At 37.9% G+C, this 19057-nt stretch overlaps 4 protein-coding genes across 6 annotated transcripts; 2 read left to right on the top strand and 2 right to left on the bottom strand.

The window, feature by feature from the left end:
- LOC104770852 (protein TRANSPARENT TESTA GLABRA 1) lies at positions 8248–10266 on the top strand. Of its 2 annotated transcripts, none has more exons than XM_010495312.2 (2): positions 8248–9422; positions 9930–10266. In XM_010495312.2, the coding sequence occupies exon 1, from the start codon at positions 8387–8389 to the stop codon at positions 9419–9421; it is 1035 nt and encodes a 344-aa protein (XP_010493614.1). In that variant the 5' UTR covers positions 8248–8386; the 3' UTR covers position 9422; positions 9930–10266. The 2 variants fall into 2 exon arrangements, with proteins under 2 accessions (XP_010493614.1, XP_010493613.1); XM_010495311.2 differs by having other exon boundaries at positions 9924–10196.
- Positions 10436–11140, bottom strand: LOC109131192 (probable transcription factor At4g00610). The gene is made up of 2 exons (XM_019241876.1): positions 10716–11140; positions 10436–10601 (listed from the first exon to the last, which is right to left on the bottom strand). Exons 1-2 carry the CDS (start codon positions 11138–11140, stop codon positions 10436–10438), a joined length of 591 nt encoding a protein of 196 aa, XP_019097421.1.
- On the top strand, positions 12938–14464 carry LOC104770849. Of its 2 annotated transcripts, none has more exons than XR_764640.1 (3): positions 12938–13975; positions 14080–14141; positions 14228–14256. XR_764640.1 is itself a non-coding variant. In XM_010495309.2 (3 exons), exons 1-3 carry the CDS (start codon positions 13046–13048, stop codon positions 14325–14327), a joined length of 1053 nt encoding a protein of 350 aa, XP_010493611.1. In that variant the 5' UTR covers positions 12941–13045; the 3' UTR covers positions 14328–14464. The 2 variants fall into 2 exon arrangements, 1 of the variants encoding a protein (XP_010493611.1); XM_010495309.2 differs by having other exon boundaries at positions 12941–13936; positions 14228–14464.
- LOC104770850 (ribosome-binding factor PSRP1, chloroplastic-like) lies at positions 14444–16197 on the bottom strand (the record flags this gene model as incomplete). The annotated part of the gene is given in 5 exon segments (XM_010495310.2): positions 14444–14763; positions 14854–14962; positions 15044–15304; positions 15474–15617; positions 15920–16197. Coding segments are annotated over 5 exon segments (921 nt in total). The 3' UTR covers positions 14444–14632.

The raw sequence follows: 19057 nt of genomic DNA, 5'->3' as shown, positions 1-19057 counted from the left end.
GGAACTTCTTTTTCAGTCTCCACTTCGATTCGCTCCGCCTCAGGTCCATCGTTCTCATTCTCCTCCTCAATTCGATCCGCATCACGTCCATCGTTCTCATTCTCCTCCTCGATTTGATCCGCCTCAGGTCCATCGTTCTCATTCTCCTCCTCGATTCGATCCACCTCATGTCCATCCTTCTCATTCATCTCGTCAATTCGATCCGCCTCAGTATCAGACAGAATCTCAACCGTCTCGACTTCAGATCTTTTTTGAATAGATTCTTTCAATTGCAACGACCGCCGCGGTGGAACAAAAGTGTTTTTTCCTCCATGGGTCCTCGCCATGAAGAGAGAATTTTGAGAGAATTTGAGAGAATTTGAGAAAATTTGAGAGAATTTGGGAATTTTTTTTTTTTAGGGTTAGGGATTATGATATCGATTTGAGATTTGGGGATTTTTTTAGTTACAAACGATGTTGTTTTCTCGATAATAAGATGTCGACGTTTTGGGTAAACGGAAGCCGTTAACGGTTTGTTAACCCCGTCTATTAGCTTCTGACGGAGACTTAACCCCGTGCCTAAAACGGCAAGGTCAAAGAAAGTTTCATATTTTTTGGTTAAGTCACCCCAAAGTTGGGGATTAAAATGACATCTCAAAAGTTGAGGATTATTTGTCCCATTTTTGAAACTTGGGGATTTTTATGACATTTTTCCCAATAATAAACACACATAGTTTGATAAATTACAAATAATTTTGTATATTTTTATATGATAAACACACATAGTTTGATAAATGTCAAATTTTTAGTGGTATTTTAAATAAAATTTGAGAGATTAGATATTTTTGAAAAATAATTTTAGAAAAAGGATATTTTTAAAATTTTCACATAAGTTATGCCCACCAGCCACTACTTAAGAGAGTAACATTATTATGGAAGTCAAAAATTTTAGAATATAACAATTATCGAAAGAAAAAAAAAAATCTACAATATAACAAGGGAAAAGGATAAAAAAACTACAGCTATAGTATATTTTATTAGTTTAATTATTACATTATACTTCATGCTTCACAAAATGTGTAATTTTATGATTTATTTTTGGTTTAAAAAAAGTGTTGTTTTGTATTTTTTCATGTAAACCTGAAGTACAATGTAATATCATGTTCTCAGGGCGAGGCAGCTTAGAGTCATAAGGGTCCATTGATCTTGGTGAATTTGTAAAATTAGGTAAAATATTAGAAAAAAAATTAAAATGATTCTGGTAAAACAGCACAATTGACTACTATAAAAATTTTTAATAATATAATTGACCCCTTAAATTTTTTTTTTATCCTGATAAACTGATTTCCTAGCTCCCCACTGAACTAGATATAAAAAAGGTTATAGTCTTATAGGGATCGGTCGAAAACCGTGTTTTCCATAATCAATCACCAATAATTCGAAGATGCATGAATGTTCCATCCCATATTAGTAGTGTACTAGTGTATTATTTCATTGGTTTTCTGTATATACTACGTGATTCATGTGTTTAACTTTTTCTTTCTCATGTTATATAAGATTTTATCTTATCGATTTTAATAAATTATATGTTGGAATAGCCTTATATTATACAATCATACCAAAAGATCACCAAATTGTGATCCACTATAGAAAAATATACTTTTCATTAAGTACAATTTTTTTTTTTTGAACACCATTTCATTAAGTATACAATAGGTTTCATACATGACATCATTTCAACTGGATAGAGTGACATGTATCCACAACTCAACTCCTCCTCAAATGTAAACAACTACAACATCACAAAGAAAATAATCAATATCAAAACAAAAGTTTCATTTTCAACTATAAAATCGATAATCTCTGTCTTCAACATCTAGCATCTATCATAATCATCTTTCTATCTTTCTATGAATAAATCCAACCAAATTAAATTCTTCTATGATCGAGACTATATATAAGTTGATATAACTCACGGGTATTCAAGATTCATGACTTTAATTTTTATTATTATAGATAAATAATATTAGACGTAAACGTGGGTTTCGGGGTTGAATATAGTACTAGACATCTCACTGTCTCGAGATTGTCTTTCTTTGCCTATAACTTTCGCTATGTCCCTAACTTCTAACTTGTACCAGTCATTGTTTTAAGAAAGAGGTAAATTACCCATAATAACATCATTTCAACACATACTGCATAAGTCCTATGAGATATTTTTAAAAAAATACTATATGGTATACCGCTTATGTACGTTAGAAATGTAGTTTTATATCTTTTTATCACTTAAAATAGGTTGACGTAATTTACTCTTCCGTAGTTGTTGTTTTCTAAATTTTCTTACATGAACTTTTTTTGCTTTCTTAAAAATCTTTCCAAGCCAAAGACGAGTTCTAATTTAGAACTTCTTGATTATGGTTTGATTTCGAACAATTTGTTTCGTCTCTCGATTGACGTTGTGCCTCAAATAGATATTTAAATGTTCATAATTTTGAAAGTTTTAAAAAAATTTTACGCAATATTTTCCGTAAATAAATTATATTTTCCAACAGAGAGAAATAAATGTTTTTTTAAAGGAAAAAAAGACGATGAAAAGGGCGATTTGATTTCTTCTTTGGTGGTTGAATTTTGTCTCCACGGAGACGGTTACCGACGGTTTTGTCGACGTTGAAGGGTGTTACCCACTCTGTGATCGTGCGGCGGTTATCTCCACGAAGTGGATCTTTCTTCGTGATGCTCATTTGGCGGTTGGAATGAAGGATTTGTTCTATAAATACCGATCTCGGGATCTGCGGTTTCTCCATCTTCGGTTTTTGATTTCTCCATTCATACTTCTCTTCCAATATCTTCATTTCAAGTCTCTCTCAATGGCTGATAATCTCCGACAAAGAGTACAAGATATCAACCTGGGTGCCGATGATGCTCCGCTTGCAATCCCGGAGGTTGTGGTGGCTAATGCCGCCGCAGAGAACCGTTTTATTCTCATTGGTCGTCCTGTCATGCCGCGTCGCCAGAATGTGCGCTCCATCATTGCGTCTATGCCACGAATTTGGGGACAGGCTGGTGTTGTTCATGGTCGTATGGTGGGTGGTAATCACTTTCAGTTCATCTTCCCTACGGAAGGAGAGATGGAATTGGTTCTTCGTCATGGACCTTGGGCTTTCAATGACCGGATGCTGATCCTCCAACGCTGGTATCCCAATGACAATCCTCCTCTTATCGATTTCATCCCATTCTGGATTCAGATTCGTGGTATCCCGTTCCAATTCCTCAACCTCGAAGTCATCTCTTACATTGGTCGATCGATTGGAAACCTCCTAGATGTTGATTATGATGCGGAGGCTGCTGCTAGAGTTGAGTTTGTTCGCGTCCAAGTCCATTGGGACATTACCCTTCCACTTCGCTTTCAACGTCATATCCAATTTCAACAAGGCGTCAACACACTACTCCGTTTCCGTTTTGAACGCCTCAGGGGTTTTTGTGAGGTATGTGGCATGTTAACACATGACACAGGTGCATGCATACTACAAATGGTGGTGAAGAACACTTTGACAACAATGATGGTGCTGATGATGAAGACTACGGACCTGCAGAACCTGGTAATCATGGTGTGGTTATCCGTGAGATTGTTGAGGAAGACCCACTCCCTGAAGCTGCACAAGAGATACCTGCCCCATGCTCCTGCTGGACAACCGGAGGATGAGACTGTTGTTAACCATGCTGCCAACGGTTCTACAAACCATGAGGACACTGATTTCATTATGGACGCCAGAGGTAAACGCAAGCGAGATGATTCAACTGAACATGCGGAGAGGTTGGACAGCACCAAAGCTAAGATCTTTGAGGCTGGAGAAAGTAGCTGCTCAGGGGATGATAGCTCTCCCCTTGATCTTGACAGAGGCGCGGTGGGCCCAGTACCACCACTTCCCCCATGAGGACAGCCGCTTTGAATTGTAGAGGCTTAGGCAATGACCTCGCAGTTCGACGTCTAAAGGAGATAAAGAAGATTTACTCTCAAGACATCATTTGCCTCTTTGAGACAAAACAAGGAGATGACACTGTTTGAGACATAGTTGCAGAGTTAGGATATGATCGAGTTGTAACAGTCCCTCCTGTAGGATTAAGTGGTGGTATAGCACTTATTTGGAATAGCCGTATCTCAGTTTCAGTTATTAGTCATTCCCCAAATCTTGTAGATACGCATGTTCAGGTTAATGGAGTTGGTTTTTACTTGTCGTGTGTTTATGGGAATCCAAACCCAGCTCTAAGACATTTGGTTTGGGAACGGCTACAATGACTTGCGGTGAATAGAAATGGTCCCTGGATCTCCATTGGAGATTTTAATGAGATCAAGAACAACAGTGAGAAACGTGGAGGCCCTCTCCGACCTGAAAGCTCCTTTTTAGACTTCCTCAGAATGATTCAAGTATGTGATTTTCAGGATCTCAAGTACAATGGGAATCCTTTTTCATGGGTAGGTAAGCGGTATAGTCATGATGTTACATGTTGTCTAGATCGTACCATGGTTAACTCTGAGTGGTTAGCTCAATACCCTGTGTCCCATGTAGAATTTTTAGAGCTTCTAAAATCAGATCATAGACCGGTTATCACTACCATCTCAAATGACTTTAAACCCCGACGAGGTCAGTTCTATTTTGACTCAAGAATGGTCAATAAAGAAGGATTCAACGATGCTGTGGATAAAGGATGGACTTCTATGAGACCCGGGTAGTCAATGTGCTTGCACTCTCGCCTTAAAGAATGTAGACGTACCATATCAATTTGGAAGAGAGGAAACAGAACAAACTCCCAGGAAGAGATAGGCATTTTGAAGAAACGTCTGGACCAAGCTCATACGAATGGCTCTCCCACACAACATATTCGGGATCTCTGAATGAAGCTGAGTTGTGCGTATAAAGAAGAAGAAGAATTTTGGAGAATAAAAAGCAGGAAAACATGGCTTGCAAGTGGTGACCGCAACACCAAATATTTCTTCGCCACTGCCAAAAACCACACTGCACGCAATAAACTATACTCGATACTCGATGATGAACGGTTTGAGTACTGTGGTGATAGTCAGATTGGTAAGGTCGCAGAAGCTTATTTCACAAAGCTCTTCAAAAGTGAGTTAACACCACAGAACAATCATTATCACATTTTCAGAGACTTCAAGCAAAGAGTTACACCATCAATCAATCGGGATTTAACAAAACCAGTTACTGAGGAGGAAATAAAGGCTGCAGTGTTTGACATTGGTGCTACAAAAGCTCTAGGACCTGACGGTTTTACTGGAGCTTTCTATCAGAATTTTTGGAGCACAACAAAGGAAGCAATTATACAAGAGGTTCATGAGTTCTTTGACCAAGGGGTCTTTGACAAGTCATTAAATCATACCAACATCTGTTTAATCCCTAAGACACCTGAAGCAAAGCATATGAGCGAGTTCCGGCCTATTGCATTATGCAATGTCAGCTACAAGATAATCTCCAAGGTTCTGGTTGGGAGATTAAAACATCATTTGCACGGTATCATCTCTGAAGAACAGGCTGCCTTTATCCCTGGTATCATCTCAGATAATGTGCTTAGTGCACATGAGCTTATCCATGCACTCAAGGTTAAACGGCGATGTGCAAATTCATATATGGCAATAAAAACGGACATCACCAAGGCTTATGATCGCCTTGAATGGGATTTTTTACAAGAAGCTATGTTTCGGTTTGGTTTTGATGTCAGATGGATTCAATGGGTCATGACTTGTGTCAGAACACCAACCTTTTCAGTTAACATAAACGGTAATCCCCAAGGCTTTATCCAACCAGAACGGGGCATTAGGCAAGGTGATCCACTTTCCCCCTATTTATTCATTCTCTGTGCTGAAGTTTTAAGTCATATGATGAAGAGGGCTGAGTCTCAAGGTTTGATTAAGGGAATGAAGATTAGCAACGCTAGTCCGTCAGTGAGTCATCTTCTTTTTGCAGATGACTCTTTATTTTTCTGTCAAGCAAATATTAGATCTTGTATTGCTATCAAAGACATTCTTTCATAATATGAGCAAGCCTCAGGACAACAAATCAACACGAGAAAGTCTGCATTAACGTTTGGTAAAAGGGTCTTGGAAGCTACCAAGACCCAGACACGACATCGTCTACAGATTTTCAATGATGGTGGGTGTGGTAAGTATTTGGGACTGCCAGAGCAGTTTGGTCGTAAAAAGAAAGAGCTCTTCCAGTATATCGTGGAGAAGGTTCAAAACAGAACAAAAGGATGGAATAATAAATTCCTATCTCAAGGTGGGAAGGAGATTTTGCTAAAGGCAATAGCACTTGCTATGCCGGTTTATACGATGAATTGTTTTAAGATTCCTAAAGGGATTTGTGAGGAAATAGAAAGAATCATAGCAAATTTCTGGTGCAATACTCAGCAAAATGGTAATGCAGTGCATTGGTTAGCATGGTATCGCTTAAAGTATATGAAGAAAGAAGGAGGGCTTGGTTTTCGAGATATAGAACGGTTCAATGAAGCTCTGCTTGGCAAACAAGCCTGGAGAATACTACAAAATCCAAACAGTCTCATGGCACGTATACTTAAAGGTCGTTACTTTGTTGATTCTAATATTTTGGAGGCTACGAGAGGAACACAGCCTTCTTTTGGATGGCAATCGCTATTATGTGGTCGTGATCTTCTTAAACAAGGTTTGCGTTTTACTATTAGCGACGGATTACGTATTAAGACATGGACTGATCCTTGGTTACCAGTACACCCACCTCGACCACCACGGTTAGCTCCAAATACACAGGATGACTTTTCCACAGTAAACACCCTCTTTATGCCAAACCGTAGCGGATGGAATGAGAGGTTAATCCGAGAGAAGATTCACCCGGATGATGTCAATCACGTTATTCGGATAAAGAAAAGTCCCTGGCAAAACCAAGACTATCTAGGTTGGCACTATACGGAAAATGGTCTCTACACAGTCAAGTCCGGCTATTGGCTCGCTACACATCTCCCAGAACAAGAATTTCATATAAGACCACCGTTTGGAAATCCACAGTTAAAATCAGAGATCTGGAAAACAAAGCTCCCTCCAAAATTCAAACACTTCCTCTGGCGTATGACTTCTCGTGCACTTGCTACAGGTGATGAACTAGTGCGAAGAACATCTCTTCTAACCCATATTGTAAACGGTGTGATCAGTTTGAAACTACTGAGCATCTCTTCTTCACATGCCCCCATGCTATGCAAATCTGGCGTTGCTCTAATATTCCTATCAGGAGTCTACTAAGTCCAGTTGAGCCGTTGGAAGACAAACTTAAGGGGATTCTAGAGTTTCATAAACAGAGAAGTCACTATGATCGACTCTCTCTTCTCCCATTTTGGATTATGTGGAATATATGGACATGTCGCAATAAGCTTATCTTCCAGAGGAAAAATCTTAGTTGGCAGAACTTGTTGAAAACAGCTCAACAAGAAACAGATGAATGGTTAGCTATCACCCCTTCAAGCCCACGAGATAATACCCAGGTCCCAAGTTCTATCCGCAGGGCTCGACGAGATAACTCTCCCTAGCAAAAACCACCATTTGGATGGGTTAAGTGCAATTATGATGGTAGCTTTTTAAATATAAACAGACAAGCAACAGCGGGTTGGATTGTGCGTGATGATCAAGGTCAGTTTATGGAGGCAGGTCAAGCCAGAGGGTCTAGAGTTATGTCAGCCTTTGAAGCAGAGTGTCAAAGCCTCATATTTGCTATGCAACAAGCGTGGAGCAATGGGTATAAGAATGTTATTTTTGAAGGTGATTGTCAAAGGTTGGTCAAGGCAATTAACTCTCCCTCTCTGCACTTTGATGTCTACAATTGGTTGCAAGAAATAAAAGGTTGATCGTCGAGATTTGATAATGTTATTTTCCGATGGACATCAAGGCAATCAAACTTGTTGGCGGACAAACTAGCTAAAGTCCAGCGTGAAAGGCCTATTGATCTCTCTTTATATTACTCAATTCCCCCTTGTATTTTGTCTGATTTTAACTCTGTATTTGCTAGTTCTTAATCAATGCAATTGAAGGGTTAAAAAAAATATATATATATTTTCCAAAACTAAAAATTCCATCCAATAATTAGGGCCCGTTCTATAAGTTCTCCAAGTGTTAAAAGAAAATTCCCACTATCTGAAGACCTAAAGCCCAAATACGCATATAAAAAAGCCCATTATCTTCATAGACCAAAGATACTAATTTAACCAGAGTGTTTGTAACTTGATCCACGCCGTCTCCATTGATTTTTTCTCTCCGTCTCTTCAAAAAAAATAACAAAATCCGACTGACACTGACCGTGAAACTTTCTCTCACTATCGTCGCGAAGAAGCACCATCATCGAATCGAATCGAATTCAGATCACACATCTTCGCCATGGATAACTCAGCTCCAGATTCGTTATCCAGATCGGAAACCGCCGTAACCTACGATTCACCTTATCCACTCTACGCCATGGCTTTCTCATCTCTCCGCGCCGCCAACACTTCCTCCGGCCACAGAATCGCCGTCGGAAGCTTCCTCGAAGATTACAACAACCGCATCGACATCCTCTCTTTCGATTCCGATTCCATGACCGTGAAGCCTCTCCCGAATCTCTCCTTCGAGCATCCTTATCCTCCTACGAAGCTTATGTTCAGTCCTCCTTCTCTCCGTCGTCCTTCATCCGGAGATCTGCTCGCTTCTTCCGGCGATTTCCTCCGTCTCTGGGAGATTAACGAAGATTCTTCCACCGTTGAGCCTATCTCTGTTCTCAACAACAGCAAAACGAGTGAGTTCTGTGCGCCGTTGACCTCTTTTGATTGGAACGATGTTGAGCCGAAACGGCTCGGGACTTGTAGTATTGATACGACTTGTACGATTTGGGATATTGAGAAGTGTGTTGTTGAGACTCAGCTCATAGCTCATGATAAAGAGGTTCATGACATTGCTTGGGGAGAAGCTAGGGTTTTCGCATCCGTCTCTGCTGATGGATCCGTTAGGATCTTCGATTTACGCGATAAGGAACATTCTACGATCATCTACGAGAGTCCTCAGCCTGATACGCCTCTGTTAAGACTCGCTTGGAACAAGCAAGATCTTAGATACATGGCCACGATTTTGATGGATTCTAATAAGGTTGTGATACTTGATATTCGTTCGCCTACGATGCCTGTTGCGGAGCTTGAACGTCACCAGGCTAGTGTTAATGCTATAGCTTGGGCGCCACAGAGCTGTAAGCACATTTGCTCTGGTGGTGATGATACGCAGGCTCTTATTTGGGAGCTTCCGACTGTAGCTGGACCTAATGGGATTGATCCCATGTCTGTTTACTCGGCTGGTTCGGAGATTAACCAATTGCAGTGGTCCTCTTCGCAGCCTGATTGGATTGGCATTGCTTTCGCTAACAAAATGCAGCTCCTTAGAGTTTGAGGTTCGAGTTTCTGATTCGCTACATAACTGTGAAATAGATGAGTAATGGTTTATGTCGTGTTCTGCATTTGCCATTATAGATAGTCGTGTAGCTTAATTTGGTTCTAGTGATTCTTGATTGCAACACTAATTTGACACAAATAGGGTTTTAGGCTGACTATTATCCATTTCTTTGTTAATCACACTTTGTAGTACAAAACTATGGTGTCCAATAGATCTTGTTAGCAACAGGTTCCACAATTGCTGTAATGGGTGATAGTGTACTTGTCATGCATTGTCTCCTACCTAAGTTAATGTATGATATGATGAATTACTTACTGGTAACAAATACAATGCCGGTTAGGGTTTACCAAGGATCTGAGAATTGTTTCCGGATAACTCTCTTGTATATGTGCTTATACATATATACGTTTAGATTGCACAATAACATTGCATATTTATGTACACACATATGCAACCTACATTTGCTAATTATTACTATCCAATTCATTTGATTTGTCAGGTGCAGATGTGAAGTGATTTAGCATAGACCTGTATAATCGTCAGGTTCGTAAGATAATAGGTTTGGTGCATGCCCACGCTCGCTTCTTGCTCCGCAATGCCTCTGTATTTATTCTGGTTTTAACTAAAAACTGAATTCATTTGATGAACCAAATGCTACTATTATGATGTTATTATCTCTGTTTGTGTATAAACCCGACCAGAATATTATATTTGCGGTCTCTGGTGTTTAGATTCGGTAATTGGAGCTTAGTGGTGCAATGCGTTTTACTCTGTTGGACATTTCTAAGTTAAAGCGGTTCTTCTAAACAAAGCTATTGTGGTTTGTTTTGCCGGAATTAAAACTATTGTTTTTCTAAACAAAGCTATTGTGTTTGTTTTGTCGGAATTAAAACTATTGTTTAAGCTGTATATTATACATATCCGAACCCAAAAATTTAATCCGAACCCGATTCAAAATACCCGATCCGAACCTGAACCCAAACTTAAAAAAATCTAATTAGATGCTAATCTCTAAGAGATAATAGCAGAAGTCACCTCCTTGACAATCTGAGCCTTGAGCAAAAAGCACTTGTTCTTCTCAGCTTCCAACAAGTTGAAAAGCTTCTTAAGTCTCTTCCTAGTCTTGGAAGAAACAGACCTCAACTTGGCTTTTACAACTTCTTCATCACCTCCTAAACTGGTAAGCACCCCAAACACAAAAGATTGTTCCAACCAATCTCCATCATCATCAACCATCATCTCATCTTCCTTCTTCTCCTTCCCCCAAATACTCTCAGCAATTCCCAAACACCTTCGGTCATGCTCATCACCGTTCTTCTTGAGCTTGATATACTTGTTCTTCAGATTCCAAATTTTGGTTCTGACCTGATTGAAATCCGTGACCACGAAGCTGAATGAGCTTTTAACACTATCGTAAAAAGCCCTCAAGTCTTTAGGAAGTACTTCTCCCTCACAAGAGCTCTTGTAGTCCACCAATGCTTGAAGGCAAAGAATCTCATCTTCCTCCAACCAAATTCTAGTGAACGCGGCTTTCTTGGCGGTCTTTGCTCTTTTGGATGATGGAATCTCCTCAGCTGAATCAGAAAAGGCAGGAGTTGTCTCTGAGCTCACCACAACCACAACCGGAGCAGAAGCAGACTCTGTTTCGTGTTCTTCTTCTCCTTCAGACAAATCCTTCGCCGGAGCCGGATTCCTCGAACAAATACTTAAAACCATCCAAAGTTATATATTCCTAACAATATATTGAGTTAATTTACAAGTTTTGTAAGTAATTTTATAATCACTATTACAAGATATATTAGTTCATTTTTATATGTTATTTTGGATAGATTATATGATTCTAATTTTGAATTTGATGTCATTTTATGTTTTAGGAAGTCAAGAACTATCTGATTGTGAATTTGGTGGTTTGGTATTTAGAATTGTTTTTTTTTTTTTATGAATTCAATTTGGTTTGATAACTTTGGTTATTTGGATATATACTAAACTTCGTAAGCAATTCAGACAACTATTGCAAATATCAACTCATGCAAGTTTGAACGAATATATCACGCTATTTGGATATATACTAAATTTTTCATTTTTCATAATCTTAAGTGAAATATGATTTATATCTACATATACAAATGTATTATTTTCTAGTCATTGTATGTCACTAATTGTCAATTCTTATATCATTTATATTACACTATTTTCCTTATCATATTTGACTTTAATTAAATTTTTCTTTATATTATAACTTTTGACGTTTTTAAAAATATTTTTATTACAGTTGACTTCAATTTCTATATAATTATATGTTTAAAATGTATTACAATCTTTTTTATAAAGTATATTATTTACAGTAATAGACATTTGAGTAATGAGATATTTTAAAGAAATTATTAACTATAACCCTACAAGCATTGTTGTAGTATGCTTCCAAATTTTTGCATGACATTACAATTCATTCATGGACTTCTTAACTAACATTATCATATTTATTTTTTACAAAAATCTTCTATAATACTATTTCAACACGTAGTTGCACTATAAAATAAAAACGATAACAAAATTTTAGATTGGTAATTAATACATTCCCCCACATCACAAAATACCATTCGTTTGTAAATCATAAAAATAAAACACAAATTAAGATACGTCAAATTAATAAGTCTGGGCTCGATTAAGTTTACTTATTGTCTTATTATTGGAAAATACACTAATAATGATTACTAATTTTGAATTTTCTAAACAAATAAATAAACAAGAAAGTTTTATTCCTTTCGAAAATCTTTAAATCTCAAACACTATGCGTCACAACTGAGGTGTCTAAAGATTCTCCAAAACAGGTTGATATTAATTGTAGATAGTGCAACGAGGTAAGCCTTGTTATGCGCCACAGTGTTGGAAACAAGTGCAGCAAATGTGGTTTGTACAACACTATCGAATCTTAGCGTAATGTGCCTCAACAACGGGATTGCAGGCCTTTCCCATCAGCTGCTGATTTACCATTGAGCGAGTGGATTTCACCTGTCGAGCAATTATGTTTGTCTTTTTCTTTGTTCATTTTTCTTATGTTTGCTTTTTACTGTGTTTTATGTCAACCAAAACAGAGATAAAAAACATTTTCTTGTTTACTGCGTTTTATGTCAACCAATCGGATTCCAAAAACATTAAAATCAAAGCGAAAGCCCTCTTTCCATTCAAAAAAAAAAAAAAAAAATCTCAAACACTATGCATAAGCTCATAAATTAAATATTTTAGTCTGAGAGAGGTTGATTTATGTTGTAAAAAGAATTACAATGTGAGTTTGAATTAAATTTGCATATTTCAACACAAAGCTTTGAACTGAATTTCAATGGAGACTTCTTTGTATATTAGACACAAAGATTTGAAATAAATAATGATAACTCGGTTTGCTTTTTTAAAAAAATTCCTTTAATAAGAATACGACTTTATATTATATTAAAAAAAATATAATAAGAAGACGACGCGTAGTTGGTCTCCAAATTTGCAATTGTAGTTTTCCTGTAATCCAAACGGCGCACTGTTTTAAAATTCGCAGCAGAGACAAAGAAAAAAAAAAAAAAGGTCCGAAATAAAAAAGACGAGCCAAGATTTGTATCTTCGTCGTCTCCGATGCTCAGCTCCATCACCGACGACAAGCCCGTCGCTTCAACTTGGCTCACCCGTCTCCGTTTAAACAGAGGACTAACCACCACCGAAGATGACGATGCTTCCGGTAATCCACTTACACTCGACGACTTCCTCCGCCGCAACCACCACACCGAAATCACCGGCACTAGTTCCGCCTCCGATTCACCTCCATCTGCTCCAATTCGTTCAGATCCAGAATTAGCTGAGAGTCCATCGGAAGATCCAAATCCCGGAGAATGGTACGGAGTGATGACCGATGTTCTCTCCGAGCTATTCAATTTCGACGGCGGTGGCGGCTCATCTAAATCCTCCACGATTCAAGGGAAGAAGAAGAAGCTACCTCGGAAACAATCAAACCCTAGGCATTGCTCTTTAGAGACTCCAGAAGAAGACGTTGTTGTTCCTTTGGCAAATCATCAGAAGATCACAGACGCGAATTGCGTCCCTAGCGTTCGTGAATTCGCGACTTCGTCGTCGCGTAGCTCATACAACAAGAAACCTCCGGCGAAAGAGATTAAGGAAAGGAGAAGAAGCGTTGTGGCGGAGGAGGAAGTTGAGGGAGTGGAAGAGGAAGAAGAAGAGAAAGGAGAGAAGGATTTAGTTGGGTTCTCGAGGAGTGAAGTGACGGTGATTGATACGAGCTTTAAGGTTTGGAAATCTGAGAAACTTGTGTTCAGGAGGAGGAATGTGTGGAAAGTGAGGGACAAGAAAGGTAAATCAAAGGTCGTTTCCAAGACTAAGAAGATGATGATGAAGAAGAAGAAGAAGAAGAAGAAGATGAAGAAGAAAAAGAGGAAATGTGATGATGATGATGATGGTGAGATTGCTAAGAAAAGCAAGAAGATGAAGAGTTCATCATCAGTTCCAGACAATGTGAATGATTCCAATGGCTTTGATGCTGTATTGGATTAGGTCTCTGTAGTGTACATAGATTCAGAAGCCATGTAGCTTAGCTAAATCTGATATTTGTTGCTTGTTCGTTGCTTATAACATGATATGCCTCATCTTCGTTGCAGCATCTGCACCGTAGCGTCGAGGAGATATATGATGAACCAGAAAGCAGTAATGCCAGCCGACGGCAAGTTCATTTTAGCTGTATCAGGCTTTAATCTATGGCTTCTACTGTATATTATAGCTAATGGCATATCGTCTTTTCTTAACCAGGTTGCCCTCTAAGCCTAGAAAAGAAGGTTCTTTTGGTATACTACATACAAGCAAGAAGAATAGTGAAGCAGAGGCTCGAGGTTATCGGTCCTTGGCCTAACGGAGCCAGTAAACCAAACCAAGTTTTCTCATTTATGTATATGATGATAACTGTTGTATGATTATTATGTAACATTCTTGTTCATGAAAAAATGTATTGCTTTTATCTGATTTAAAGAGAATTAAGATCTTATTTCAGATTCGATTTCTTTTTATTGCAAAAGTATACAAAGAGTGGTTGGCCTTTTTTTTTTTTTTTATATACACTGACTTCCACAATCTTTGTTTCATTGTTATCTCAAGAACCCTAACTCCTCCACAGGCAACTGTAAGGAGAAAAGAGCTGATCGGTATCGCAGAGGCAATCTACTCTGCGAAAGAGTGTTCATTCAATTGCTCTGTTGGAAGCGGCTCAACCTTTTCCGCCTTCCCGTCTTTCTTTGGGATAATCAGACCGTACCCTCCTTCTTTTCTCTTGTACACTATGTTGATCTCACCTGCCAACCAAACCGATATCAAAATGTAAGTATTTTCTACTTTGTGGTTTAAGCAATCGTGGAAGAAACCAAAATATGTCACATGCATACCAGTTTCTTCGTTTTGGAAGCCATAGAAGTCATGCGCGACTAATTCCAGCTGCTCAACAGCCTCAGAGACAGTCAATGGTGGCATCTCAAAAGTCTTGGTACGGACAATCTATAGAAACCCACAGGAAAAGTTAAAACATCATCATCATAAGATCAGCAAATACCAAAGATAAGGTAAGTCTGAACCAACCTCCTTGATTAAATCATCCTCTTCTTCTCCTACGCTCGAGTCAGTACTGTCCTCAACATCATCCACAACCGGCTCAATCACTGGTTCTCTTACCTTCAATCTGTTGAAACCTTTCATGTGCCTTCCATGGTCAGAGTCCTTCTCCTTGATCTTCCTCAGCTTCCTCTGTATTATCGTTGATACCAAGTCGATACAAGCGTACACCGTCTCAGCATCTTCCTCAGCACGCACAACACCATGCTTCTTTGTAAACAGTGTCACCTGTAAAATACATTAACAACTGTGTCAGCTCCTACTATAACAGTTTATGGATTTGGACAGACATATGTCTCCTACACATAGTTGCCTCATCATCAAAACACCTTGCGTGAAAGAAATGAATTTCAACTTATCAAGACTCAACAAGTCGATTAGAATGACATGTATTTACCTCGCATCTACGGATCCTAGGTCCTTTCCCAAACTCTCCGCCCCGAACAGAGAGTCTAACATCAACTTCTCTGACGAGATGACTGTGTTTCTGAACAGATTTCCCTACTTTCTCCTCAACATGCTGCTTGATTGGCTCTGATAACTGTCACAACAATCTCACAATTAACCAAAATGATTGAAGTCAACAATCATTTTGGAGGTTGAACACATAATATCTACTTGACTAAGAGTCTCAAGAGTCACTATCTAAAAACCCAAAGTTCAAAACTGTCACAATTTCTCTTGTTAGATCTATCATAACCTAACACCAAAATCCTAACATCTCCCCTAAAGTTCAAAACTTTTCTAACAACCAATTCTCAAGAATCAAAATCCACTAAAATTAAACATTTTTTACTCGAAAATCCAATCAAATTTTAAAGCTTGTAGCAGCAGAATCCAAACCTCGAGGTTTTTGCCTTGGATGATCAACTTGACGGAAGCGAGAGGACCGTCCCACGACATTTTCACTGCTAATGAGCTTTTACAGGAACTGATTTTTACTTGTTTCCGATCATCGTAACCCATATGGCCGAGGAAATCTGACCGGAGCTTTTTCGAATCAGTCCGGCTCGAGCCAACCATTGAGACCACATTGGAAGAAGATGAGCACGTTGGCGTAGAGATGGAGACGGGGCAGTTGTGAAACTTAGTTTGAGAGAAACCTAAGAGTGTCGCCATTTGAGAGTGAGAGAGAGATTCACAGGACAGATCCTTATGTTTCCCTTTTGTGAGAGAAGTGAAAGAAGAGTGAACTAGTGAGGAAGGGAAGAGGGAAATATTTGGATAAGGTGAAAAAAATGGATAAGGATGCTGAGTTATGCAAAACGACAAGAGAGCAGTATTAGTAGATGACTATGGATTTAAAAAGATTAGAGAGAATAAACTTGTGTCAGAATTTATTGGTAAATAACGTTTTGTGAAGTGGCAAAAATACAAAAATATTCCTGTGTTATTTTGATTTTACAAAATGGAACATTTATCACTTAGGTGATCTAGTGTTATAAAACTTGATCTTCAAAAACATGATATATTAACATAATACATGTGATAGTTGTGTAAAATTAGTAAAATTCATGTGATTCTGTGATATAACATGATATATGAACAAATTATGTTAAAACTCATGTGATTATGTGAAATTAAATGATATATGGAAAAAAAACATCATGTGATTCTGTTTCATAACACGAAATTTTTATATGTGTTTTGAAAATCATATCTAATTTTAAATTTTACGTTGGCGAGTGGCAGAGAAATCCGACAAGAGGAGTAAACAAAGAATGGATTAGGATGAGAGAATAATATACTTCCAAAGAGAAAGAAAGAGGAAATTGGTGGTAAAGAGATTTCGATAATGGGAAAGGAAAAAAAAATATTACATTTGAGAGTGGTAGTAACAATATGAAAAATTAAGAGAAACTGAAGAGATTATGGATATAGTGATGGTGGCTGGTGGCTGGCCGCTGGCGTGAGGGAGGTGGGTATGGAAGAGAGAAGATGGCTGTGATTTTAGAAAAAGAGGAGAAAAAAAGAGAAAGAAAGAGAGAAAGGAGAGAAAGAAAGAGAAGAAGGAGAACTACGTAATTTCAAGACACATGGCAGACAGTCACACATGCCTCATAGTTAGTTTATGAATTATTTCTAAAAGTATAGTCATCTAGTATATATGCTCTTTACTAGATGAAAATGTGAAAAATTACAAACCCAAATATAAAATCAAATACTCTGATTTTCCTATAACATAGTTGCGATAGTTTTTCGAATGTTCGCCATGTGTTGTCCATCTGCATTCTCTGCTTCATCAAGCTCATAAGATGTATTGTCTTGATCTTCAATTTGAGTCTCTGTAAAATCTTCCACAAAATCTGCATTTGTAAAATTTGAAACTCTAATAAAATTACGAAGACCCATTGTTGCAATAATTACTCTATTTTGGATATCCATATCATATCTCAGAAAATCGGTTAAAATTCTCTCTTTCTTCTTCCACACTCCGAAAGTGCGTCCAATGATAGATCGAAGAGATGCATGAGACCTATTAAACAATTCTTTCTTATTTTTTGAAAGGGGACCAGTATAACTATGACATGTAATATCTCACAACTCTATTTCGTGTTTATCTATAAGGAGTTAAAAATTCTTGCTTATTAGGATACCAAGAGTCAACTACATAATACTTGTCTGTAGATGGTAATGGAAATTCAGAATCGCCATTTTGTGCAAGTGAAAGGACAGTTGTATCGTGACATGAACTCGATGCTCCATTCCATACGTATGTGAATAGCATATTCATATCACAAATTGCCATTATGTTGATGCTTGCATAGTCGTGTCTGTTCCAATACATGGCTTGTAGCTCAGGTTTTACTTTAACAAACACACATGAGTTTCGTCTATAGCTCCAACAAAACCACTAAAATATTGCCAATACCATCTATCGGCTTGTAGACGCTGTGGAATCTGGTGTAATTGTTGTGTTGTTGGTGTCTTGATGTAATCTGCAGCTAGAAGTTCTATAGCTTGCAAAAATTCACCAAATTATTTATTCACGGTTTCTTGGTTTCGTCCAAATCGTAAGCCAACATCTCGTTGAACTTCATTTTGTTTGCACACTCGTAGAAACATAGTGATACTCTCTTCAACACTTACATTCAGCGGATGCTGTAATCCATAATTTTCTCTTAAAATAGTGCACAGTCATGTGAAGGCAGCAAACGACATTCTCAATAATTGTAGACATGCAACTTGGTCATTTTGAGTATGATTCCAAAGATTTTGCCACCCTATGTTTGGTATGGCCCTTTGTGAAAATGTTGTTCATAATAATCCAATGATGGATTTATTAAAAGATCTTCTATTTGCTCGTTTTCCAAAGTCCATAACTTAAACCGTTCTACAAAAGATAAATTGTGGAGTCCTTTTGAATGTAGTTCACAAATTCGAAAAGTTTGAAATAACATTGAAATCACATAAGTTACCACATTTTTTATTATTATTATCACAAATATCATATCCAAAAAAACAACATATCAATAAAACAAAAGTGTTTCATCAAACTGAGATAAATATCATAATTTTTATTTCAAACATAATTGTCACATAAATAAATAAACTACTCCTCATCATTTTCGCTCATGTCATTAGGTTTGTCGAGGAAGAGGTTGAGATGTCGATGCGTTGTTTTGTCTAAAAGTGTTAAATAGTCTCATTGCTCCTGGTGTCTGAAACATTTGTCCGTTTGGAAAATTATTGAGAAATCCTAGGTCGGAGATCCTACTCGTGGTCTAGGTGTATAACGTGTAAAGCCTAACCTTGGAAATCCAAAATTTGATCCTGGAGAATATCAACAATCCCTATGCTCAGAGATCCTACTTGTGATCTTGGGGATAATCGTTTCTCAACATTTATTGGTGCCAATAACTATCGAAAACCAGTAGTATGTGGATCAATTGATATATTTTGAGTTATTTGGCTTGTATGCGTAGAAATACTGCCTGCAGACGATGGATCAGATGATCGAGGTGTAGACGATCCACTCAG

The sequence above is a fragment of the Camelina sativa genome, chromosome 20, assembly GCF_000633955.1.
Source record: "Camelina sativa cultivar DH55 chromosome 20, Cs, whole genome shotgun sequence".
NCBI lineage: Eukaryota > Viridiplantae > Streptophyta > Magnoliopsida > Brassicales > Brassicaceae > Camelina > Camelina sativa.
The sequence above is the reverse complement of the archived record's forward strand: the minus strand, read 5'-3'. Positions and strand labels throughout refer to the sequence as shown.

What these genes read in the sequence shown, in the direction of transcription:
- LOC104770852 (XM_010495312.2), top strand. Translation starts at nt 8,387, where the DNA reads ATGGATAACTCAGCTCCAGATTCGTTATCCAGATCGGAAACCGCCGTA.
- LOC109131192 (XM_019241876.1), bottom strand. Translation starts at nt 11,140, where the DNA reads ATGGTTTTAAGTATTTGTTCGAGGAATCCGGCTCCGGCGAAGGATTTG. An exon ending in GGTGATGAGCATGACCGAAG is followed by an intron (nt 10,602 to 10,715) that starts GTGTTTGGGAAT and finishes GGTGCTTACCAG; the next exon opens with TTTAGGAGGTGATGAAGAAG.
- LOC104770849 (XM_010495309.2), top strand. Translation starts at nt 13,046, where the DNA reads ATGCTCAGCTCCATCACCGACGACAAGCCCGTCGCTTCAACTTGGCTC. An exon ending in CATCATCAGTTCCAGACAAT is followed by an intron (nt 13,937 to 14,079) that starts GTGAATGATTCC and finishes TCTTCGTTGCAG; the next exon opens with CATCTGCACCGTAGCGTCGA. An exon ending in AGCAGTAATGCCAGCCGACG is followed by an intron (nt 14,142 to 14,227) that starts GCAAGTTCATTT and finishes TTTCTTAACCAG; the next exon opens with GTTGCCCTCTAAGCCTAGAA.